The following is a 19,050-nucleotide window of genomic DNA, read 5'->3' as shown; positions in this document are numbered from 1 at the left end:
TATTTGGCATACAGTATGGTAGGTTGATTAAATGCATTCTAACTTCTCTACACTCTTTCAAAAAGCAGGTATTGAGGCGATTGCTTCTGTTGCTACCAACCCTATCAGCTATGACTGCAGCTTCATGTAGTGGGTAGTGTATTATCTGTTCATACCAATTCAGTCAAGTTAGCCTCTTTCCTCTGTAGAGGCAGACTCATTGACACCTCAGAAAACATATAATTGGAAAAATGTGCTCCGTATGGAGTTCAAAATCTACAGGTTGTCGTTGTTGTTGCTGTTATTTTATAAGGACTCTTTCCTAAAATGCAATATGTGATTTTTTAATACATTACATTGACTACAAGGTTTTCATTGATGCCAGTCATAATGAATGTGCAAATTGTGTGAAATAAAGTGAATATTATGGTGCAGTCTTTGGAACTTTTCCTTGAACATATTCTTTCATCTCCCTGCTTTGGCGCCATATACTAATTCTTAGAGGCAGCAAGAACCACATTGACCCTAATGACCTGTTCAGGACTATCTTTCCCTAAGCTTAACTTTTAAAGGAAAGGCAGAAGTCACCTGCTCCTGAGTGGCTATCCTCCTCCGCAGGGAGACTGACAGGCCTCTCAAAAGCCTGATTGGGCTGTAGCCAACACACCATTTATCACTAAGACAATGGACCAAAAGGTGTCTCTTTGCTAACTCAAGCCCTTTATCTTAAAGTGTCCTTATTCACCAGGAAAAGCAAAACAAAGCAAAACAAACAAAAAATGTTCCATGACTATTTCTGCTCATTGAGAGGTTTTGTTTTCCAAATTTGTTTCAAACAAATTGTGCTGAAGAGTATAGGTTTATGGACGTCCATCTCCTCCAAAATCTAGGTGAAAATCTCTTCTAAACCTATATGTGTTTGAATTAAGAGAATACCAGGGAAAATCAAAATTGGAACTAATGGCACTTTGGGAGACCGAGGCGGGCGGATTGCTTGAGTCCAGGAGTTAGAAACAGGCCTGGGCAACATAGTGAGACCTCGTCTCTACCCCCAAAATACAACAAATTAGACCAGCGTAATGGTGGACACCTGTGGTCCCAGCGACTCTGCGGGCTGAGGTGGGAGGATGCTTGAGCCGGGGAGGCGGAGGTTGCAGTGAGCGGAGATCGCACCACTGCACTCCAGCCTGGGCAACAGAGAGAGTCCCTGTCTCAAAAAAACAAAAACAACCTCCCCAACCCTTCCCGCCCCCCGCCCAAACACTCACAACTCTCTGGTGGTAGGAATTCTCGTTTTGCAGCTGAGCAAACAGGTTAGGAAATTAGACAGCATACGTAAAATCACTTGGCTCACCAACCTACAGCTCCCTCTAGGGGGCTGCTTCGCTCTTATTGGTTATATACACATTTAGGGTTAATGCCACGGTTATCTAACAGAACTGTTTTGGTAGTCTCAGGTAAACTTACGGTACGGAAATTTGTTTCTTGAGGATACAAAAAAAGAAAAGTGTCAAGTTAGGGGGAAAGTAAAAATTCAACTCCTAAAACATGTGTACAGTCAGGCAGTCACTTCATAAAGAGTCCAGTTGATGAAGTTTCACTCTTGAAATTTCACTGTATATATGCAAACCCTAACTATTAATACAGGTGAGAGCATCCACCTTATCTTCCATTCTCCCTAAGCCCTGAGGGTGGGAATGGGGGGGCACTCCAATCACCTGAGCCTAAGTACATAGCTGTGTCTGGCATGGTCTAGTTATTTATAGCCTCAAAAAAACAAAAAAAAGAAAAGAAAAGAAAAAAAAAAAAACCCCAGTTTCTTGTCCGATTCAGGCTTTCCCTGCCTAACCCCACTAGCTTAATGCGATGTTGACATTACCAGGAAATGCACAAGTCCCAAATGCATCTTACAGATGTTTTTACCTCTTGAAATAATATCGGGTCACAAATATTGTTACTTGTGTGTTTTTTTTTTTTTTTTTTTTTGCAGAGATTCTATTGCTCATTTGACTCGGGGGCGTTGGATTTGTGCTGAGTGTAATTTCACTCCAAGCATGCAAACTGATCACTTCTTCCCGTGTGTTTGGGGAGTACAAGTGACTACTGCGAGTCCTCACATGTTTTTCTTTTCCTTTTCACGTGGAGGAAAGCGAATTCTCCTAGGACTGTTTGGCATTCTACGCAGGGGTTCGAAGATGGGTTCCTCAGTCAACTCTGGCTGCGCGGGGGGGCCTGTGTGTACTCAGGGACACCAGGCTGGAATCGTCCGCCTTAGTTTCAAATGATAAAAGTGCGGAGGGTCTTTCTGCCCCTAAGTCGCGTACAGGACTGCCTGTTTACGGGGTACACTTCCACACACTTCTTTCCCGGTGGTGCCGTCTCGTGGCGGCAAAGCCTTTAGGAAGGCTCTCTGGGGAGAGAGATGATCAGTGGCGACCACGCCTCCCACGTTACAGCGCTCGCTTCCTACTGGGGGTAGGCGGGGACACCAAGGCTCTCCAGCCCGGGAACACGGAGTTCAGCTTCGCTGTACCCAACTGGGAAGCTGTAGAAACACAAAACTCGGGCGGCGACAGCACCAGTCGCTTTTCCGCTCTCTTGGCTCTTTCTTCCGCTTGCACCACCCCCACCCCAGCCGCACCGCCCCAACCCCGGCTCCTCCGCTCACCGCACACAAACCCACACCCCCCGCCGCTCCCGCGTTTCTCTCTTACCACCGACTGGGGCCTGCCTTTTATAGGCGCCGCAGCCAATGAGCGCGCCTCTTTCCTTCTGCCCTCCCGCCTGGCCAATCGCCGCGCCCCTTGTGTAATCTCCGGCTAGTCGGCTGCTTTCGGCTATTTTCGCTGTTGCTGGCTTTTTCAGCAGCTGCTTGTTCGCACCCAGAGACGCTGCTTTTTTTTCCGGGTTCGGAGCCGTTCCGGATGCTTTAGGCTGCCGGATGTCTGATCTCCGGATAACTGAGGCGTTTCTGTACATGGATTATCTGGTAGGTGCATGGCAGGGGTGGCATGTCGCCTCTCGGATCTCGGCGTGCCCGATGGCCCCCTGCCTTGAGGAGCAGCCTTTTTGCTTTCTTTCTTTGGGATAGGATGCCTCTGGGGTTCTTTCTCCCGCAGCCGGCTCGGAAGCCGTGCCCTGGACTCGGAGGGGCAGCCTCCAGGGCGGCGGGTGGTGGAGCTGACAGGTAAAGGTGCGGCCTGGGCCAGCACGGCTGCGGGGCGAGGGTCGCGCTGGGGCTGCTTGAGAGATGGGGCGGCCGCGGCGGCGCGTCCCCTGCCCGCGATCGGTTTCCTGGCTTCCCTCTGCGCTCTCCGCAGAGGACTTTCTTTCCGGGGGAGCGGGAGTTTTCCGCTCTCCCTGGAGCAGAACTCCAGGTGCTATTAAAGAGCCATAACCAGAATGGCTCACTAAGTGCCCAGCAGCCCTGGTCATTTGATTGTTATTAAATCTCTAAAGCTATGACCTCGGTCGTGGCGGGGTTTTAAAAGCACATTACCATAAAGCAGACGGGTCTAAACTACCTCGCAGGCTGGTCCGAACAGGACTGAGTAGGGACAGGTATTGCCCCACCATTCCGGTCTTGGGTGCGTGCTGCTGTTCCACTGTGCACGGACTGGAACCCGGCTGTTTAGGCCAGGCTTGTGCTGAGAAGTTTAGGTGGGAAAAGTGTCAGCACAGTGCTGGGACCGAACATCATTTTAAAAATGGACTTCTGTGTGTGTCTTAGTGGAATTATGCGAGCGGAAATTATGTTTCCCCAGAGCTGCTTGTTTGCGTTTAAGGGAATCCTCATTTACAGGGACTGTGTTCGATCCTATATGATTACTTTGTTTACCATGTTGGGCAGAACCGCTATTGCCATGCAGAGTTGAAGTAGACGGTTAGAAACATTGACCCTCCTGTCATCTTGTTGAGCACATGCACTCGGTTTTCGACTGCAGAGTCTCTGCCTGGCAGAGATTTGCCAGTGCCTTCTAGGAATTACACTTAAGGCTGTACAGAGAAAGTCTGTGCATGCTTTGATGGCCAAGAAACGCCGGACCGGCTTTGTACTGTCATCTGTGTATTGGGCTTATTTTAGTGTCCATAAAGAAAATGTTTCTCCTAATGCTTCAGAGCTTGATGGTCTTGGTGGGAAAGGATGGTGATTGCAGTTAATGCATGGCCTTGTGAATGGAGCTGAATCTAAAATTCTGAGTTCAAGTTCTGTTTTGTTGTTCATTTGTTGATGGCAGTAACTTCCTTTATCTTTGTGATAAAGGGATATTATTCACTCAGTACTGTTGCTGGTTAAGGGGGTTGTCTGATTATGAACACTCTTCACAATACAAGGTGCCCTGTAAGTTAAGAGAGCTGCCAAAGTGTCCAGAAGATTGTTTTCTAAGTTAAATAACAGATTTAATTTGTAACTTATCTTATATATTACAATACATGGTTTTTGTCTTGCAGTCTGCGTAAATTAAAGCCAAACTTTGTTGGGATAATTACCAAGTAGGAAAGGGTGACATTCTGTACTACTAAAAGCTAATTTTGAATACTTAAATAGTTCTTAAAAAAGAAAATCAGGTGGTTCTGACATTTTATTATTTTCTTTATTTACTGGATGTGTTTTAAATTTATAAATTGCATCACAAAGCCGTCTTTGAGGTATCAAACCTATCAAAATGATTAGTGAAAACAAAATTGATAACTCTGGTTAATTACTCAGGCTAACCTCTAGATAGGCATAGTCTTAAGGTGAGTGGATGAATGTTTGTGGCCTCAAGGTTACCTTAAAAGCAGATTAATTTATTTGCCAATTTACTAACAGCTTTGTGTCAAATCAACAGGTCACAACTTTGACTTGGCTTTTTTATTTTCCCTGGGCTCAAGGTTACCCTAAAAGCAGATTCATTTCTTTGCCAATTTACTAACAGCTTTGTGTCAAAATCAGCAGGCCCCAAATTTGACTTGGCTTTTTAGAAAGTTTTACCTGCCATACATCTTAGTTTTACTTTTATATTTTAAAAAAATCATTATTTTGCCACTTTATCCGTCTAAAATTCACAAGTGCAGTGACCAACCCCATAAAAGCCACTGGCTACTCTTTGGAGGTGAGAAAAGAAATCTTAAAGGAAACAGTTTAGTTTTTGTGAGTGTGCTAAGTGTCCCCTGTGAAAAGATTTAAGAAAATTCTTTAGCATTAAACTGGATGGAAACAAACAGAAAAACCATCTCAAAACAAAAAATTAGCCCTCCCGAGATGGCCTTTTTGTGTTCACTTTTGCTTATCGACTTTGAGAGAAAATGATGTGCCACACATTATTCTTCTCTTCCTGTCTTTCGGGTTGATTTGCTTGCTTATGCATACTCTGTGTGGTGTTTATTAAAAGCCTTATTTCTGAGGAATAATAATTTATTTGCATCTGGTATCTTATTAAAAAAAATTCCTGAGTTCTTTTACTTACCTTGCAGGAAAAAAAAAAAAAATGCATCTTTCATTCCAAGTTTGACTCCAGACTTTGCTGAATGGATTAGAGTAAGTTCCCTTTCCATGCACTTGACAAGAATAATGGTTTTTTCAGCAGTATTTGACAGTCTTGTGTTGTTCCTGTTGGAAACTGGAAGAGAGAGCTCTGTGTGTGTATGTATTGTTCATTGTTCTTTGGGCTGGATGTCATCACTTAACCTTTTTATTTGGAGGAGAGTGGAAAGGAAGAGGGGAGAGAAAGGTGGAGGTGCTATTTTTTTTTTTTAACAGGATTAATCTTTTTAATAGGATTGAGTTATTAAAACAGATGAAGAAGCTCTACTGATCTTCGAGGTCGCTGTTCATTTCTTAAAACAAATGTTCCCAGAAGTGACAGTCAAGGTGAGGGACAGGGTTAGTACTTTAATATTTAAGACAGGGTTTTATTGATTTCAGTCCAGGGAAAGAATAGAAATTTGCTAATCCTAATCAATTAGATGTATCACCTGGTGCGGTGCCTGACTTGGTTGTTGGCTTGTATTAATAGTTAGGGCCCGATATTTTATTTGTTGAATCAGATGCATATGAAATGGAAAGGGAAATTCTGCTTTTTTCCACCAGTTTTTAAACAGAGACAAGATAAAATCTGTTTGGATTAGGTGTTTTGTTCTGGGGAATGCAGGATGTATCCTTTACTCTTAACTTGAAGATGATCAAGATATAATCCGTTTAGCCGGGGTGACAATTTAAACATAAAAATCTGTTTTCCGGTTGATGAGTGATTCTTCCTTGAAGGGCACACAACTTTTCCCCTTTCATGATGGGGTTTAAAGGCCTTGTTTACATCTGCCAGGTTTTTTGGGTAAACATTTAGCTGCTGTCCCAACAGGCAGTATCAGCATCTTACTCTTTCTTCTCATAGGTATAACTAGTAACACAATGTGCAAAGGTTTTTGAATAAGGTAGGAGAAAATAGTCAGGTTAAAATGAAAGAGCAAAACACATTTCTCGAGTTTTCCTGGGAGGTTGGACAAGATCAACTTCTAGATTCCATTCAGTTCAGAATTTTCTGTCTTGACTCATGTGATGGTTGATGTGGAATTAACCTTTTTCCCTTTGTGCCATCAAAACAACAGTGGTAGAATTGGTTGTACTCTGTGTAATACCTGTGATGATTAAATGAGATAGTGGAGGGAAAGCCATTTGTAAACAGTATGTTGCTTTTCAAATATAAAATGTTAATAATTGTGTGACTGGGCAAGGTGGCTCATGCCTGTAATCCCAGCACTTTGCGGGGGCGAGACAGGTGGATCACTTGAGGTCAGGAGTTCAAGACCAGCCTGGCTAACATGGAGAAACCTCATCTCTACTTAAAATACAAAAATTAGCTGGGCGTGGTGGCGCATGCCTGTAATCACAGCAACTTGGGAGGCTGAGGCAGGAGAATTGCTTGAACCCGGGAGGCAGAGGTTGCAGTGAGCCGAGATCACACCACTGCACTCCAACCTGGGCGACAGAGTGAGATTTGGTCTCAAGACATACAAAAAAAGACGTTAATGTATTGTGATTATGTTGCTGATGTTACTTTTATACGTCCTGTAGAATGACTGTTACTGCTTAGTGGTATTGACATACCTTTTAAACTAGTCTCAATTTATGGAAATACTGGGAGTTGTAAGCAACAGTCAGGAAGTCACAAGACTCTTTTAAGATTCTTTTAAAAGCTATGAAAATAAAACCCATTTGAATAATTTATCTATTCAACAAATATTTATGGAGCCCCAACTTTGTGCATGGCCCTGAAAGTCATGGAGGATGAGCCCTCAGCTATAATATCCTCCTTGGCTGCAGGACTGGCAGGTGTTTGGCTCTAGAGGAACCTGTGGCAGGACAGGTTAAGTAAGGCACATAGGGGAGGGGTAGCTTCTGATGTGCTTCTTTGCTTTTTGTACATTTCTCTCATTTTATGTGTTTTATTGTGAACTAAAATATAAACTTAGACTTGAAAATGTGACAAGTAAAAATGGTTGATAAGTCTTGGATGCTAATTGTCAATTAATATTCATTGCATTTGTATATAGTAGCCCCCACCCTCCTATCCAGTTTTACTTTTCAAAATTTCAGCTAACCATGGTCCACCGAGGTCTCAAAATAGGTGAGTACAGTACAATAATATATTTTAAGAGAGAGAGAGAGATCACATTCACACAACTTTTATTATAGTATATTGTTATAATTGTTCACTTTTATTATTAGTTATTAATCACTTACTGTTCCTAATTTACACATTAAACTTCATCATAGGTGTGTGTGTATAGGAAAAAATATAGTGTGCTATTTGCTATGTTAGTTAGTTCTATGACAGCTCAGTACTATCTGTGGTTTTAGGTATCCACTGGGACTTGGAATATATCCCCCATGGATGAGGGGAAACTACTGTACCATGTTGGGGATTTTTTTTTTTTTTTTTTTGAGACAGAGTTTATCTCTTGTCACCCAGGGTGGAGTGCAGTGGGGTGATTTCGGCTCATTGCAACCTCTGCCTCCTGGGTTCAAGCAATTCTCCTGTCTCAGCCTCCTAAGTAACTGGGATTACAGATACTCACTACCATGCCCAGCTAATTTTTATATGTTTAGTAGAGATGGGGTTTCACCATGTTGGCCAGGCTGGTCTCAAACTCCTGACTTCAGGTGATCTACCTGCCTCGGCCTCCCAAAGTGCTGGGATTACAGGCATGAGCCACCGCGCCTGGCCAGTGTTTGGCATTTAATAAGATTAGATTTGATAAGGTTAGTTTAATAAGATTTCTTTGTAAAGACTGGTAGACCTGACCTATTTAGTTTCTTGGTTATAGGCTGTATCTGCCATCATAAAAATTTATGTGTCAGTGGGGAAGATGTTGCAGAGAATCGGGTCGATTCAACAAATCTCTCATCATTTGCAGATAAAAACCAGCTAACTAACCAACAATAGAAACCCATAATGTACTACAAAGGGCAGAGCCCACAGGCACTATGAAATTGTCAAGGATCCTCCTTGAAAAGAGGAGTGAAGGTACATTTGTGATTTCATATTATGTTCAGTTATCTGTGAACTGAACTTCTTTATTGATAAAAAAGTACATTGTTTTAAACTCTGAATATCTATGAACATTGTAAGTTGTATTTATTTTGACTAACTGTAAAGTGATAATGTAGGTCAAACACTTTTTAGTCTAAATGTCGACTGGATTAGGCAGTCACATTAAATATTCCTTTCTTAATAATTTATAAGATAAAAATTATCTGAGCACAATAAACAGATCTACCATATATGGAGTTCACATAGCAAAAATGTTTTGAGCAAATCCATACCATTAGGTAGGAACTTTTCTCCAAAGGTGTTAGGTCTGGTTCCCAGACTTCTGTGGCTCTAGTCTAACAGCATGAGCCCTTGGAGAGGACACATAGAGACCTTGATTCATGCCCTCCAGGGACTTGCATTCTGAAAGATGTCAAAGCCACATGCTTGTTGGCATGTGGGCAGTGCTGGGGTGGGGGGTGAGAGGAGATAAGCATATGAGTTATAATTAGGAGGGCAAAATCTGTTAACATTTGTTGAACACTTACTCTGTGTCAGTGTTCTAAGTGCTTTGCATGTGTCTTAGCATTAAACTGAGACTCAGGGAGGTTGTGTCATTTCCTCAAGTTCACACAGCTAGCAAGTAGTTGAACTGCGCTTGTGGCCCCAGGGCCCTCCCTCTTCATTGCCTTCTACCTACAAGTAGTTCCTTTGTGTTGGGCAGAGGCTCAGGCAGCTTGGTGTTAAAGCAGTTGGGATGCACTCAAAATTTTTAGTATATTGCTTCTTAAGTAAACAGGTACAGAAAAGTGGTACTTGACCACTGCTATGTTAAAGAAAGCAGTGGCCATGAGCAGGCTGGCTGATGCGCCCTTGTTCCCAAGGACTGTGGCAGGTGATTGTTACAGAGAAGGCTGGCCAGGAAGAGAACTATGTTGTGTGCTGGGAACTCCTGCCTTACAGTCTCCTTACCCTGGTCCGTCACTGAGGTGATCTTCAGTATCTAATGTTCCATCAGGTGACCACATATAGATTTTCAGGCAACCTCCTTACTCAGCCCCCTAGTGTCACTTTCAGGGCACATTCCTACCTGCCCCAAGCCCCAGTTTTGTTTCGTTTCGTTTTTCTCCCCTCCCCACCACCCTCTCCTCCCCTCCTCTCCCCTCTCCTCCTCATTCTTCTTTTTTTCCTCTCCTCTTCTTCTTTTTTTTTTTTTTGACAGGGTCTCACTCTGTCATCCAGGCTGGAGTGCAGTGGTGCAATCTCCTTACTCAGTCCCCTAGTGTCACTTTCAGGGGTACATTCCTACCTGCCCCAAGCCCCAGTTTGTTTGTTTGTTTCTTGCTTGCTTGGTTTCTCTTGCTTTCTTGCTTGGTTGCTTGCTTGCTTGACAGGGTCTCACTCTGTCATCCAGGCTAGAGTTCTGTGGCTTGATCTCAGCTCATTACAACCTCTGCCTCCCAGGTTCAAGCAATTATCCCACCTAAGCCTCCTGAGTAGCTGGGACTATAGGCATGTGGTTAATTTTTGTATGTTTTGGTAGAGACGGGGTTTCACCATGTTGCCCAGGCTGGTCTCGATCTCCTGACCTCAAGCGATCCACCTATCTCAGCTTCCCAAAGTGCTGGGATCACAGGTGTGAGCCGTCGTGCTCAGCCCCGTTTCTTTTGAAGGGGTACTGAGACTGCTATGTTCCTTTGCCACGTGCTGCCTGGGAAGTCAGCTGTTCCCAGCAGACACTAGGCCATAAGCAGCCTGTTGCTTTTGGACTTCAGCCGGGCAAAATCTCCTGATGGTATTAACTTGATAAAGGATTTATTTCTAAGGTAGACTAAAGAGAAGGAAAGCTTGTTAGGGAAGGTCTTGTAACTGTTGTAGGTGACAAGAAATGGGAATATCCTCTGATACCTCCCACAAATTAAATTATTGAGGGGCTTTTATTTTGGATCCTGCAGCCCCCTGTGTTATGACGTGGCTCTCCCCTGTTGTCTCTCCGAATGCCCCAGGTGTTTGGATGAGTCTAAGAAGCCCAGTTCTGGTTGACCCTCATTTTCTGAGTGTCTGTAAAGTACCTAGGCACATCTACTTTTAGCAGGGCTGGCTTCCCAGCCGTGCAACCACTGGGTTCAGAAGAGCCCCGTGCTTGGTTTACTGCTCTTTGGTCACTATCCTGAAAAAAAAAAATCTTAATTTTAGAACAGGGCTTTGCGTTTTCATTTTGCACTGGGCCCCACAATTTATAAGGCCAGTTCAGATTTCTAGCACTAAATACATAACTGGCATCTTTGTCTGTAACCTGCATCATTGCTGGTTCCCTGACCATCTGAATCACCATTTTATCACTGGAATCTAGTCTGGTGTCTGGTAAATACAGGACTGTGTACCATTTACAGTGCAGAGTGTTTTACTTGGATCACCAAATTTAATCCTCCCAATAGTCCTGTTAACCAGGTATTGCTGACTTACAAAGACATGGCAACTTAGAAAAGAGGAAACTTGAGACTCTGAAAGGTTGAGTGTTGCCCAGAATTGCATAACCAGGGGAGGATCAGGGTCAGGGTGTGGGCTTGTCTGATTCTAAGCCCATGGCCGTGAGCATTCTTTGGTGCTGCTTACCTATTATAATTAATAATTATTGGAAGGATGAGTGAGAGAGACTGTGCGAACCATAGATAACAATTCTGGAAACTGAGGCATCACTCGATTGTTTCTGTCACCTGGTTGCCTGTGAGAGGCCCTCTGGGAACTCAGTGACAGTGCAGCTCCCACTGGGAAAGTTGTGTGGGTTTGTGTTTGAGGTGGGAGTCTGCTCACTGATTTTATTTTCACTGATTACCCACTCTCTGCTTCACTGTGCATAAAGGTAGGTGTTCTGCCCTGTGGCTCATAGAGCCAAACACTCCTACATGATTTTGATAGTAACTCACCATCTGAAAAGTTGCATTTGCAAGCCACTCTCATTTATCAAGTTCCTCTGTACCTAGAGTTGCAAGCCACTCTCATTTATCAAGTTCCTCTGTACCTAGACCTCTGGACTGCTGCTTTCAGAGTTGAGGACTTATCCCACTAATTGTATCCATGTCTCTCCGAAAGGGATTCCCCTGCGTTCTTTTTTCAACAGGAGAGCTGCTGCTCTGACCTCTTTCTCGGGGAAGGGAATGACAATCTGGAGGCACTCCAGGACCGTTGATTGAGGCATTGGAGGTCTATACCCGTTCCTAATCAGTGTAGACATGGAGTCAGGAGCTAAACAGAGATACAATTCTTTCAGAGTTTTATTTCTAATTATGAATTATTTTAAGCACTCAGAAAAGTACAGAAAATAATACAACAGACTTCTGTGTACCTGCCTTCCTGATTGAACAGGTGTTAACATTTTGCCATTTTGATTTCAAAACTCTGGTGATCTTTAAATGAAACTAAAGACTCCTGTTCCCTGCATGCTTCCTCCTCCACCCTTCTCAGTGGTGACCACTATCCCGAGGTTAGTAACAGTCTCATGCATGTTTTTGGCTTTTTATCATATATGCATGTGGGTGTAAACCATATATAGTATCTTTTTGTGTGCTTTAAGAATTTTATCAAAATTGGAACATAATGTCCTGTCTTTTTAAATTTGCTTTTTTCCCTTTAAAAAATAGTTGAGTGAATAAGACGTTGGTCTGCCCTCAAGGTGCTTATGCTCCTGTAGGATGAAAAATAAACAGTTACATTTTGGGGTAGCATAGTCTATCTGGAGGGAAATAAAGACGACTAGGGTAGCACATGAAAGGGAACCTAACCTAGATTCCAGGGCCGAAGAGAACTTCCCAGGGGAGTCTTTTAACGTCTGCAACATTGAAGCTGAGTAAAGTTGGCCCAGTGACAGGCAGGTCCAGAGCCAGGCAAAAGGAATAGCTGTGCGGAGATTTGGGGGTGAGTAACCCCATGACTTCAAGGAACTCCAGGGGTTCTGTGTTTTTGGAGCAGGGTTTGGAGCAGTGCTAGACATGAAGCTGCAGAGCCCAGCTAGGGTCATGTAAACCCTAAATGTTTGCCTGCAATGATATGGTCAGATCTGTCTGCAGTGCAGAGAAGGATTGGAAAGGGAGGGCAGACTGGAGCAAGACTAGTTAGGAAGATGTCCTGATCCAGAAATGAGATGATGGTGTTCACAACCAGGAAGGGGCAGGAGGGATGCAGAAATGTAGATGGATTCAGGCAACATTTAAGAATCGCCAGAATTTTGTAATTGGATGTGGAAGATGACAACAGAATAGATCTCAGGGATAATTCTTAGGTTTTTGGTTTGAGCATTGTTCTGGTTATCTAATACTGAGTAATGAACCACCTTAAAACAGTAGTTTAACACAATAACAATGTATTTTACTCGTGAATCGGGGGTTGACTGGGTTCAACTAGGCAGTTCTTGTCCAGGATCCCTCATGAAGTTGTAAACAGATGGAGGGTGGGGTCACCTCAAGGCTTCATACACATGCCTGGCATCTGGGCTAAGTACATTTCAACAGCTGGGTGCTGGACAAGGGTGGCCCCCGGGGCATCTCTCTTCATGTGGTCTTTCTGTGTGATGGCCTCAAGATAGCTGGACTTTTCATATTGAGGCTGAAGGCTCACAGAGCAAATGTACCAAGAGAAACTGGCAGAAACTGCCTGGTCTTTTCTACCCAATCCTCAACAGTGATGCAGTGTCACTTTTACTGTGTTCTTTTCATCAAGATAGTCAGAAAGGCATTGCTAGGGTCAAGGGCAGAAGAGAGATATCTCTTAGTGGGAGGAAGGTTGAAGAATTTTTGGACATGTTTTAAAACCACTGTAGGTATTGAGGTGGGTAATGGGGTCATGCACTGTGATCTGTAATTCCGAAGAAATAGCAGGTTGGGTGGGAAGGAGAAGTTTGATTTCAGAGTGCCTGAGTTTGAACTGCTTGTGCAGTAATTCAACTTGAGATTTCACGTAGGTAAATGGAAACTCAGAGGTGAGATTTGGAGATGTAGTTAAAACTAATACCTAGGGCCGGGTGCGGTGGCTCATGCCTGTAATCCCAGCACTTTGGGAGGCCGAGGCGTGTGGATCATGAGGTCAGGAAATCGAGACCATCCTGGCCAACATGGTGAAACCCCGTCTCTACTAAAATACAAAAAATTAGCCAGGCGTGGTGGTGCGCGCCTTTAGTTCCAGCTACTCGGGAGGCTGAGGCAGGAGAATTGCTTGAACCCAGGAGGCAAAGATTGCAGTGAGCTGAGATCGCGCTACTGCACTCTAGCCTGGCGACAGAGCGAGACTCCGTCTCAAAAAAACAAAACAAAAAAAAGCTAATAGCTAACATTTATTGTTACATACTCTAACTATATTATTAATATTTTATGGGAGGCACAGTGCTCAGTGTTATTTATATGATATACATTTACTATTATCATTTTAGAGATTAGAAAACTGAAGCTTAGAGAAATTCAGTGTTGTGCCTAAGATGTGGTGGAGCCAGAATTTGAACCTAGGTCTGGTTAACGTCTGAGCTTACGTTTGCAACCACTTAGATGGTAGCTGAAGCCGTAGCCGTGCATGAGGGCTCAGTTGTGTGGGAAGGGAAAAGACTTGAGGATGCATATGGCCTCAGCCACTGCTGGCATGTAGTACACATGCAGCTTTTATGGGATCACCAAAAGAAAAGGAACCAAAGAGGAGCTTGGCAGCCAGGCATGGTGGCTTGTGTCTGTAATCTCAGCACTTTTGGAGGCCAAGGTGGGAGGATCACTTGGGACCAGGTGTTTGAGACTATACTGGACAACATAGTGAGACCCCTGTCTCTACAAAAAAATAAGATAGCCAGTCATGGTGGCATTCACCTGTGGCCCCAGCTACCTGGGAGGCTGAGGCAGGAGGATCACCTGAGTCTGGGATGTTGAGGCTTCAGTGAGCCACGATCATGCCATGGCACTCCAGCCTGGGTGACAGAACAAGACCCCATCTCGAAACAAAAAATGAAAAGAAAGAAAGAAAAAAAAATACCAACAACAACCAGAAAGAGGAGCCTGGGAGAAAGAGAACTGAGAGGCTGGAAGGAAACCTGGAGAGTGTAATGTCAAGCAGGCTGAGGATAGAGACTTTCCAAAAGGAGAAAGTGGCCAATTTTGGTAAACGTTGACCAGAGATCATGGAAGATAATGACTGGAAAATGACCACTGAATTCATGTCAGTGGTGACCTTGGCCAGAGGGCTGTCATCGGCCTTCTCGGGGTGCCGATTAGTGGAGGAGTGGGAAATGAGGAAATGATGCTGCTCCAATGAATGTTTTGTGAGACATTCACCAGGAAAGAGAAGAGAAAGGGCTGGAACCGGAGGGGCAGGAAGGTTGGGGGGTGGCTTTCCTTCAATGGGACTAGAGATGGTGCAGTGCTGGTGAAGTAGCATGTGAGGTCACTTTGCCAAGAGTGACTGAAATGTGGTCAGGTAGGGGCTTTAGCTGAGGAGGATTGAAGACTACTGAGGGCCGAGGATGGCCAGGGACACAGAGGGTTGGTAGTTGTGTGGTGCTGAAGTCACAGACCATGACTTGGTACACATTTAGATGGTTGTGTGATTTCTTTTTTCTTTCCTTGTAGCCTTTGTAGCTGTCTAGATGTAGTTTTAAGAAGGTGGGCAATTAGATTGGTAAGGGTTAGGGTTTTTCCTAATCTAAGGTGAATCCATAGGTAGACAATGGGGTGCGGAAACTTAGTACACTGGTAAGAGAATGTTTGAAATGATAGACTGAGATCTGAGTTATTGGAAAGGAAGGAAGGAACAGCAAATAGAAAGTAGAAGATGGAAGGGACTTGTTATCTTGATAAGGCTGAACCATAAATGTTGTAAGGAGTAACAAGTCAGAAAACTGGAGGGAAAGAAAGTTCAATGTGGTTAGATAATAGGGGTGTGAACTGAAGACTGCAGAGGTAGACTCTCCAAGGGGAGGCCCCAGGGTGCGGCTATGGCTGGCAGCAGGTAAAAGATGGGGAGATCATGAGGCAGCAGAGGAAATACAGCCAAAGTGTCAGATGGATCATCCTCATGGAAGAAGTCACCAGGACCATAGCAGGGCTTGTGTTCGAGTGAAAGACTGAGCCAGATATCAGAAATCCTTAGTGAATGAGGCAGGGTTGGTTGACATCATTAACAAGTAGCAGTAGAGGACACTGGATAGAGTGTATTGTCCTGAGTCTTGAAAGGAGTGGGACGGTTGTGGCCCAAGAGTGGGGGAGGGTGGTTTCAAGGGATTGAGTTAGGCCACAAGATAGAGGGTACATTTAACAGAGCTTTTGTGGATGTAGAGGAGTTTGTTTCATGGTTGAGTGCTGCAGGCTTTGGGTTGAACTCCTTGGCTTCACCAACTATTCTGTGTAACTTTGGCAAGTTAGTTGCCTTTTCAGTGCCTCACTTTTCTCATTAGTAGAGTGAGGACAGTAAGAGGAACCTCCTCTTGGATTTGCTGTGAAGAGTAACTGAAATAATACACATACTCTTAGGTTACTGCTTGTTACTTCCTCCTTTCCTGCCTCTTCTTGTTCTTCATAATAGCAAAAAAGCAATCACAGTATTTATATTGGTAGATACTTTCTAGGGGCTTTACTTATTGAATCCTTAAACCAACTCTGTGAGGTAGGTGCTAGCAGTATCATCTCAATTTTTCCGATGTCAAAACTGAGATGTAGAAAGAATAAGGACCTTGATTAAGGAAATACAGCAAGTTAAGAGGCAGAGCTGGGACTTAAACCCAAGAAGTCTGGCTCCAAAGCCCTCCTTCCTAACGAGTACTGCAGAGTTAATGCACCACCAGCACTGTGGCAGAGGGTTCTATGGAAAGGCTGGGGAGGGCGGGTACTAGTGTGAGATGGGCTTATTGGAAGGGAGGCACAGAGTAGTGTACAGTAAGGATGACCTTAACATGAAAGATGTTATTTCATCTAGCAGTTCCCTGGTTTAGGGAGCTGGGAGAAGATTAGGCCCAGGTTAATTGTGCTACAGAGGGTCCTCGTTCAGATTACCAAACCCACAGCTCAATTACTGGATTCTTAAGACTCTCGGCCTATTTTTTTCTACTAAGAGGGGTTGCACTTCCGGGGGAGTTCTGGTTCCTGGTGAATGGGCAGACTGGATCCCCTCAGGGGACTCAGTTGCTGTCTGGATCTATCACAGGGCTGGATTTCTTTGGAGGGGTCCCTGGGTTTGAGTCCTGCCAGTTTCAGGTTCCCAAGGCAGAGAACTCACAGTTTGAAGTGCTGAGTCCAGAAGCTAATGAAGATGGCCCAGGCCAAGTCCTTTCCAACAGGACTGAAATCTGGTCGCAGGCAGTTGTTGGAGCCTGGAGTTTGTTTTTTTGTGGGCAGCCTGCTTAGGGCTGTTTTGTTAGGGCAGTTTGTGAGGTTAGCCCTCATATGTTATGTCTGGAACAATTGTATAGTAATCTGGATGCATTGTTAGTAAAGCTAAAATGGGCTCTGTGATCCTGACTTCTACCTAATTAAAATGATCAGAAGCATAGTATTGTGGAAATCATTTTTAGTTTTCTCTCCTCCCATTATTTAAACTTCTCTTCTCCCAACCTTTCACTACCAAAACAGAATTCAGGGTCCTTCCAGGGCCACTGCAGGGCTGCCTTAGACAGTGAGGCCTATTAGATGCTGCACAGAAGTGCCTGGCCAAGGGGGCAAGTGGGGCTGAAATCCAGCCCCTGCTTGGCTTGCCCAGATACCCATTGTGAACTGGCACAGAGGTGCCTAATGTGCTAGCCATGACGCTGCCTCGGGCCTTTGGTGCTGTCTGTGTTATAGGACAGAGCACATTGTGGCATAGTGCAGGGCTGGGTTGCAGGCCTCTTAATATGCGCAGAACCTAGCACAAGTACACATGACAGGTGCCAAGTAAATATTTGTTTGGACTGAGATGCTGCACATAATAATGGTTAGGGGCACAGCCAGACTGCCTGCCTTTGCATTACAGCCTTGTGACTTACCTGCTCTGCAGCCTCTGTGCCTGTTTCCTTCTATGCAAAGTGGGTGTAATGATAGTATTAAATACCTACCTCACAGAACTGAGTTAATGTATATATAAAGCATTTAAAAGAGAGCCTAATTCTGTAAGTACTAGAAAAGTGTTTGTTTGTATGTAAAACAAAGACTTATGGTACTGTTGTCACCAAAAAGATTTAACTCCATTTTGATTCATTTTCTCCATACCAGCCTTTCAAAAATCTCCCTGCCTCTGCTTAATAAGCATAGTGTAGGGTAACTGGGTTAAAGACACTGCAGCTGCTTGCTGGTGTTTTAAGTGGTGGCTATTTCTGATTCACAGGGTGAAAGGCCCTGGCAGGGAAGAGGGTGGCCCACATCTCTCCTCAGGCCAGTTCTGCTTACAGCTGTTATCTGTGTTTGGCCACACGAGCCGACTCACTTTGAACTGACTAGACGAGTTTTCTGAGGTGCTACTCTGGAATTCTGTTACTGTTTGGAGCCTTCAGTTCCTATTTCGTTGGAGTCCAACAATTTGAAAGTCAAGTTTCTGCTTTTGAGAAGCAGAGCATGTGATTTATTGGCCAGCTCTTTTATCCCTTCTTCCTGTATGAATGTTTCCTGAGAGGCAGGGTATGGTAGAGGAAGGAGCATTGAGACGATTTATTGGGTAATGTTGCTGTTCTTGGTCATTTTGAATGTTTCCTGAATGAGACTGGTTCTTTTTTCAAGTTACTGGGCTAAAGTAGAAAACCTCTTGGGATTATTGGATTCCTCTCTTTGTTTCATTTTGTATAGAAATGTATATTTTATATTGTTCACCAGTAATTTTTTTCAGTGTAACATACTTTTTGCTATGATTTCTTGGGATTTCTATGTGTATTTTAAAGGTTGGGTCATTTAGATGGGATCACTCAATTGCTCCTAGGTTTCCTTTGCACTTCCAGACTCTCAGGGTCCCTACTGACCTGGCCGTGGGCTGTGGGTAGCATTACTTTTTGAGCCTGGAGTGCAGCCCCTCCTTACTATTTCTGTGGATGCAGGCTGCAATTTTTGTACATTCTGAGATTCCTGTGCTAGTGATGTTTTAGTTTAATTATGTCATTATTTGGGCAGAATACCTAACTAACCTTGGGATCTTTGTTAATACCCTTAGGTGAATATTTTCCATTTCATGTCTTCTGAGTTCTTCCGGTTTTATCATAAATAATTAATTATGTGAGCTTAACATTCACTTGGAATAGTTTCATAAAATGGACTCAGTAAAAATTTTGATTCTATGTTGAGAAAGATCTTGCGTTGCTAATTCTTACTTCACATCAGATTCTTTGTAAGAGAACACAAGTATAATGAAACAAGTTGCTTAAAAAGTTGAAATTATAAAAGCTATGCAAGATGTGATGCATATTTTAATACTTTCTACAAAGGTTGTCTTGAATAAACCATCGTAAAAATGAGTGATTATTAAAACATGAAGGAGATGAAGAATCAAGAGTTATAGTAAGCTCACTGATGATTCAGTCTTTTCCTCATCTGTCTTAAAGCAGTTCTTTTCTGTTTCCCCAAATCCAGAGTGC

General features: G+C 43.7%; 1 protein-coding gene across 10 annotated transcripts in view; it reads left to right on the top strand.

Moving 5' to 3' along the window:
- Positions 1–2,824: 2,824 nt before the first annotated feature.
- The window catches only part of ARL15 (ARF like GTPase 15), a 440,433-nt gene continuing 424,207 nt past the window's right edge, over positions 2,825–19,050 (top strand). For all 10 annotated transcript variants that reach the window (XM_005556890.4, XM_015451508.3, XM_045394755.2 and 7 more), the window contains exon 1: positions 2,825–2,968. In XM_005556890.4, the coding sequence (XP_005556947.1) occupies positions 2,921–2,968 (48 nt within the window). In that variant the 5' untranslated portion in view covers positions 2,825–2,920. The remainder of the gene's footprint in view (positions 2,969–19,050) is intronic.

This window comes from Macaca fascicularis, chromosome 6, assembly GCF_037993035.2.
Source record: "Macaca fascicularis isolate 582-1 chromosome 6, T2T-MFA8v1.1".
NCBI lineage: Eukaryota > Metazoa > Chordata > Mammalia > Primates > Cercopithecidae > Macaca > Macaca fascicularis.
The sequence above is the reverse complement of the archived record's forward strand: the minus strand, read 5'-3'. Positions and strand labels throughout refer to the sequence as shown.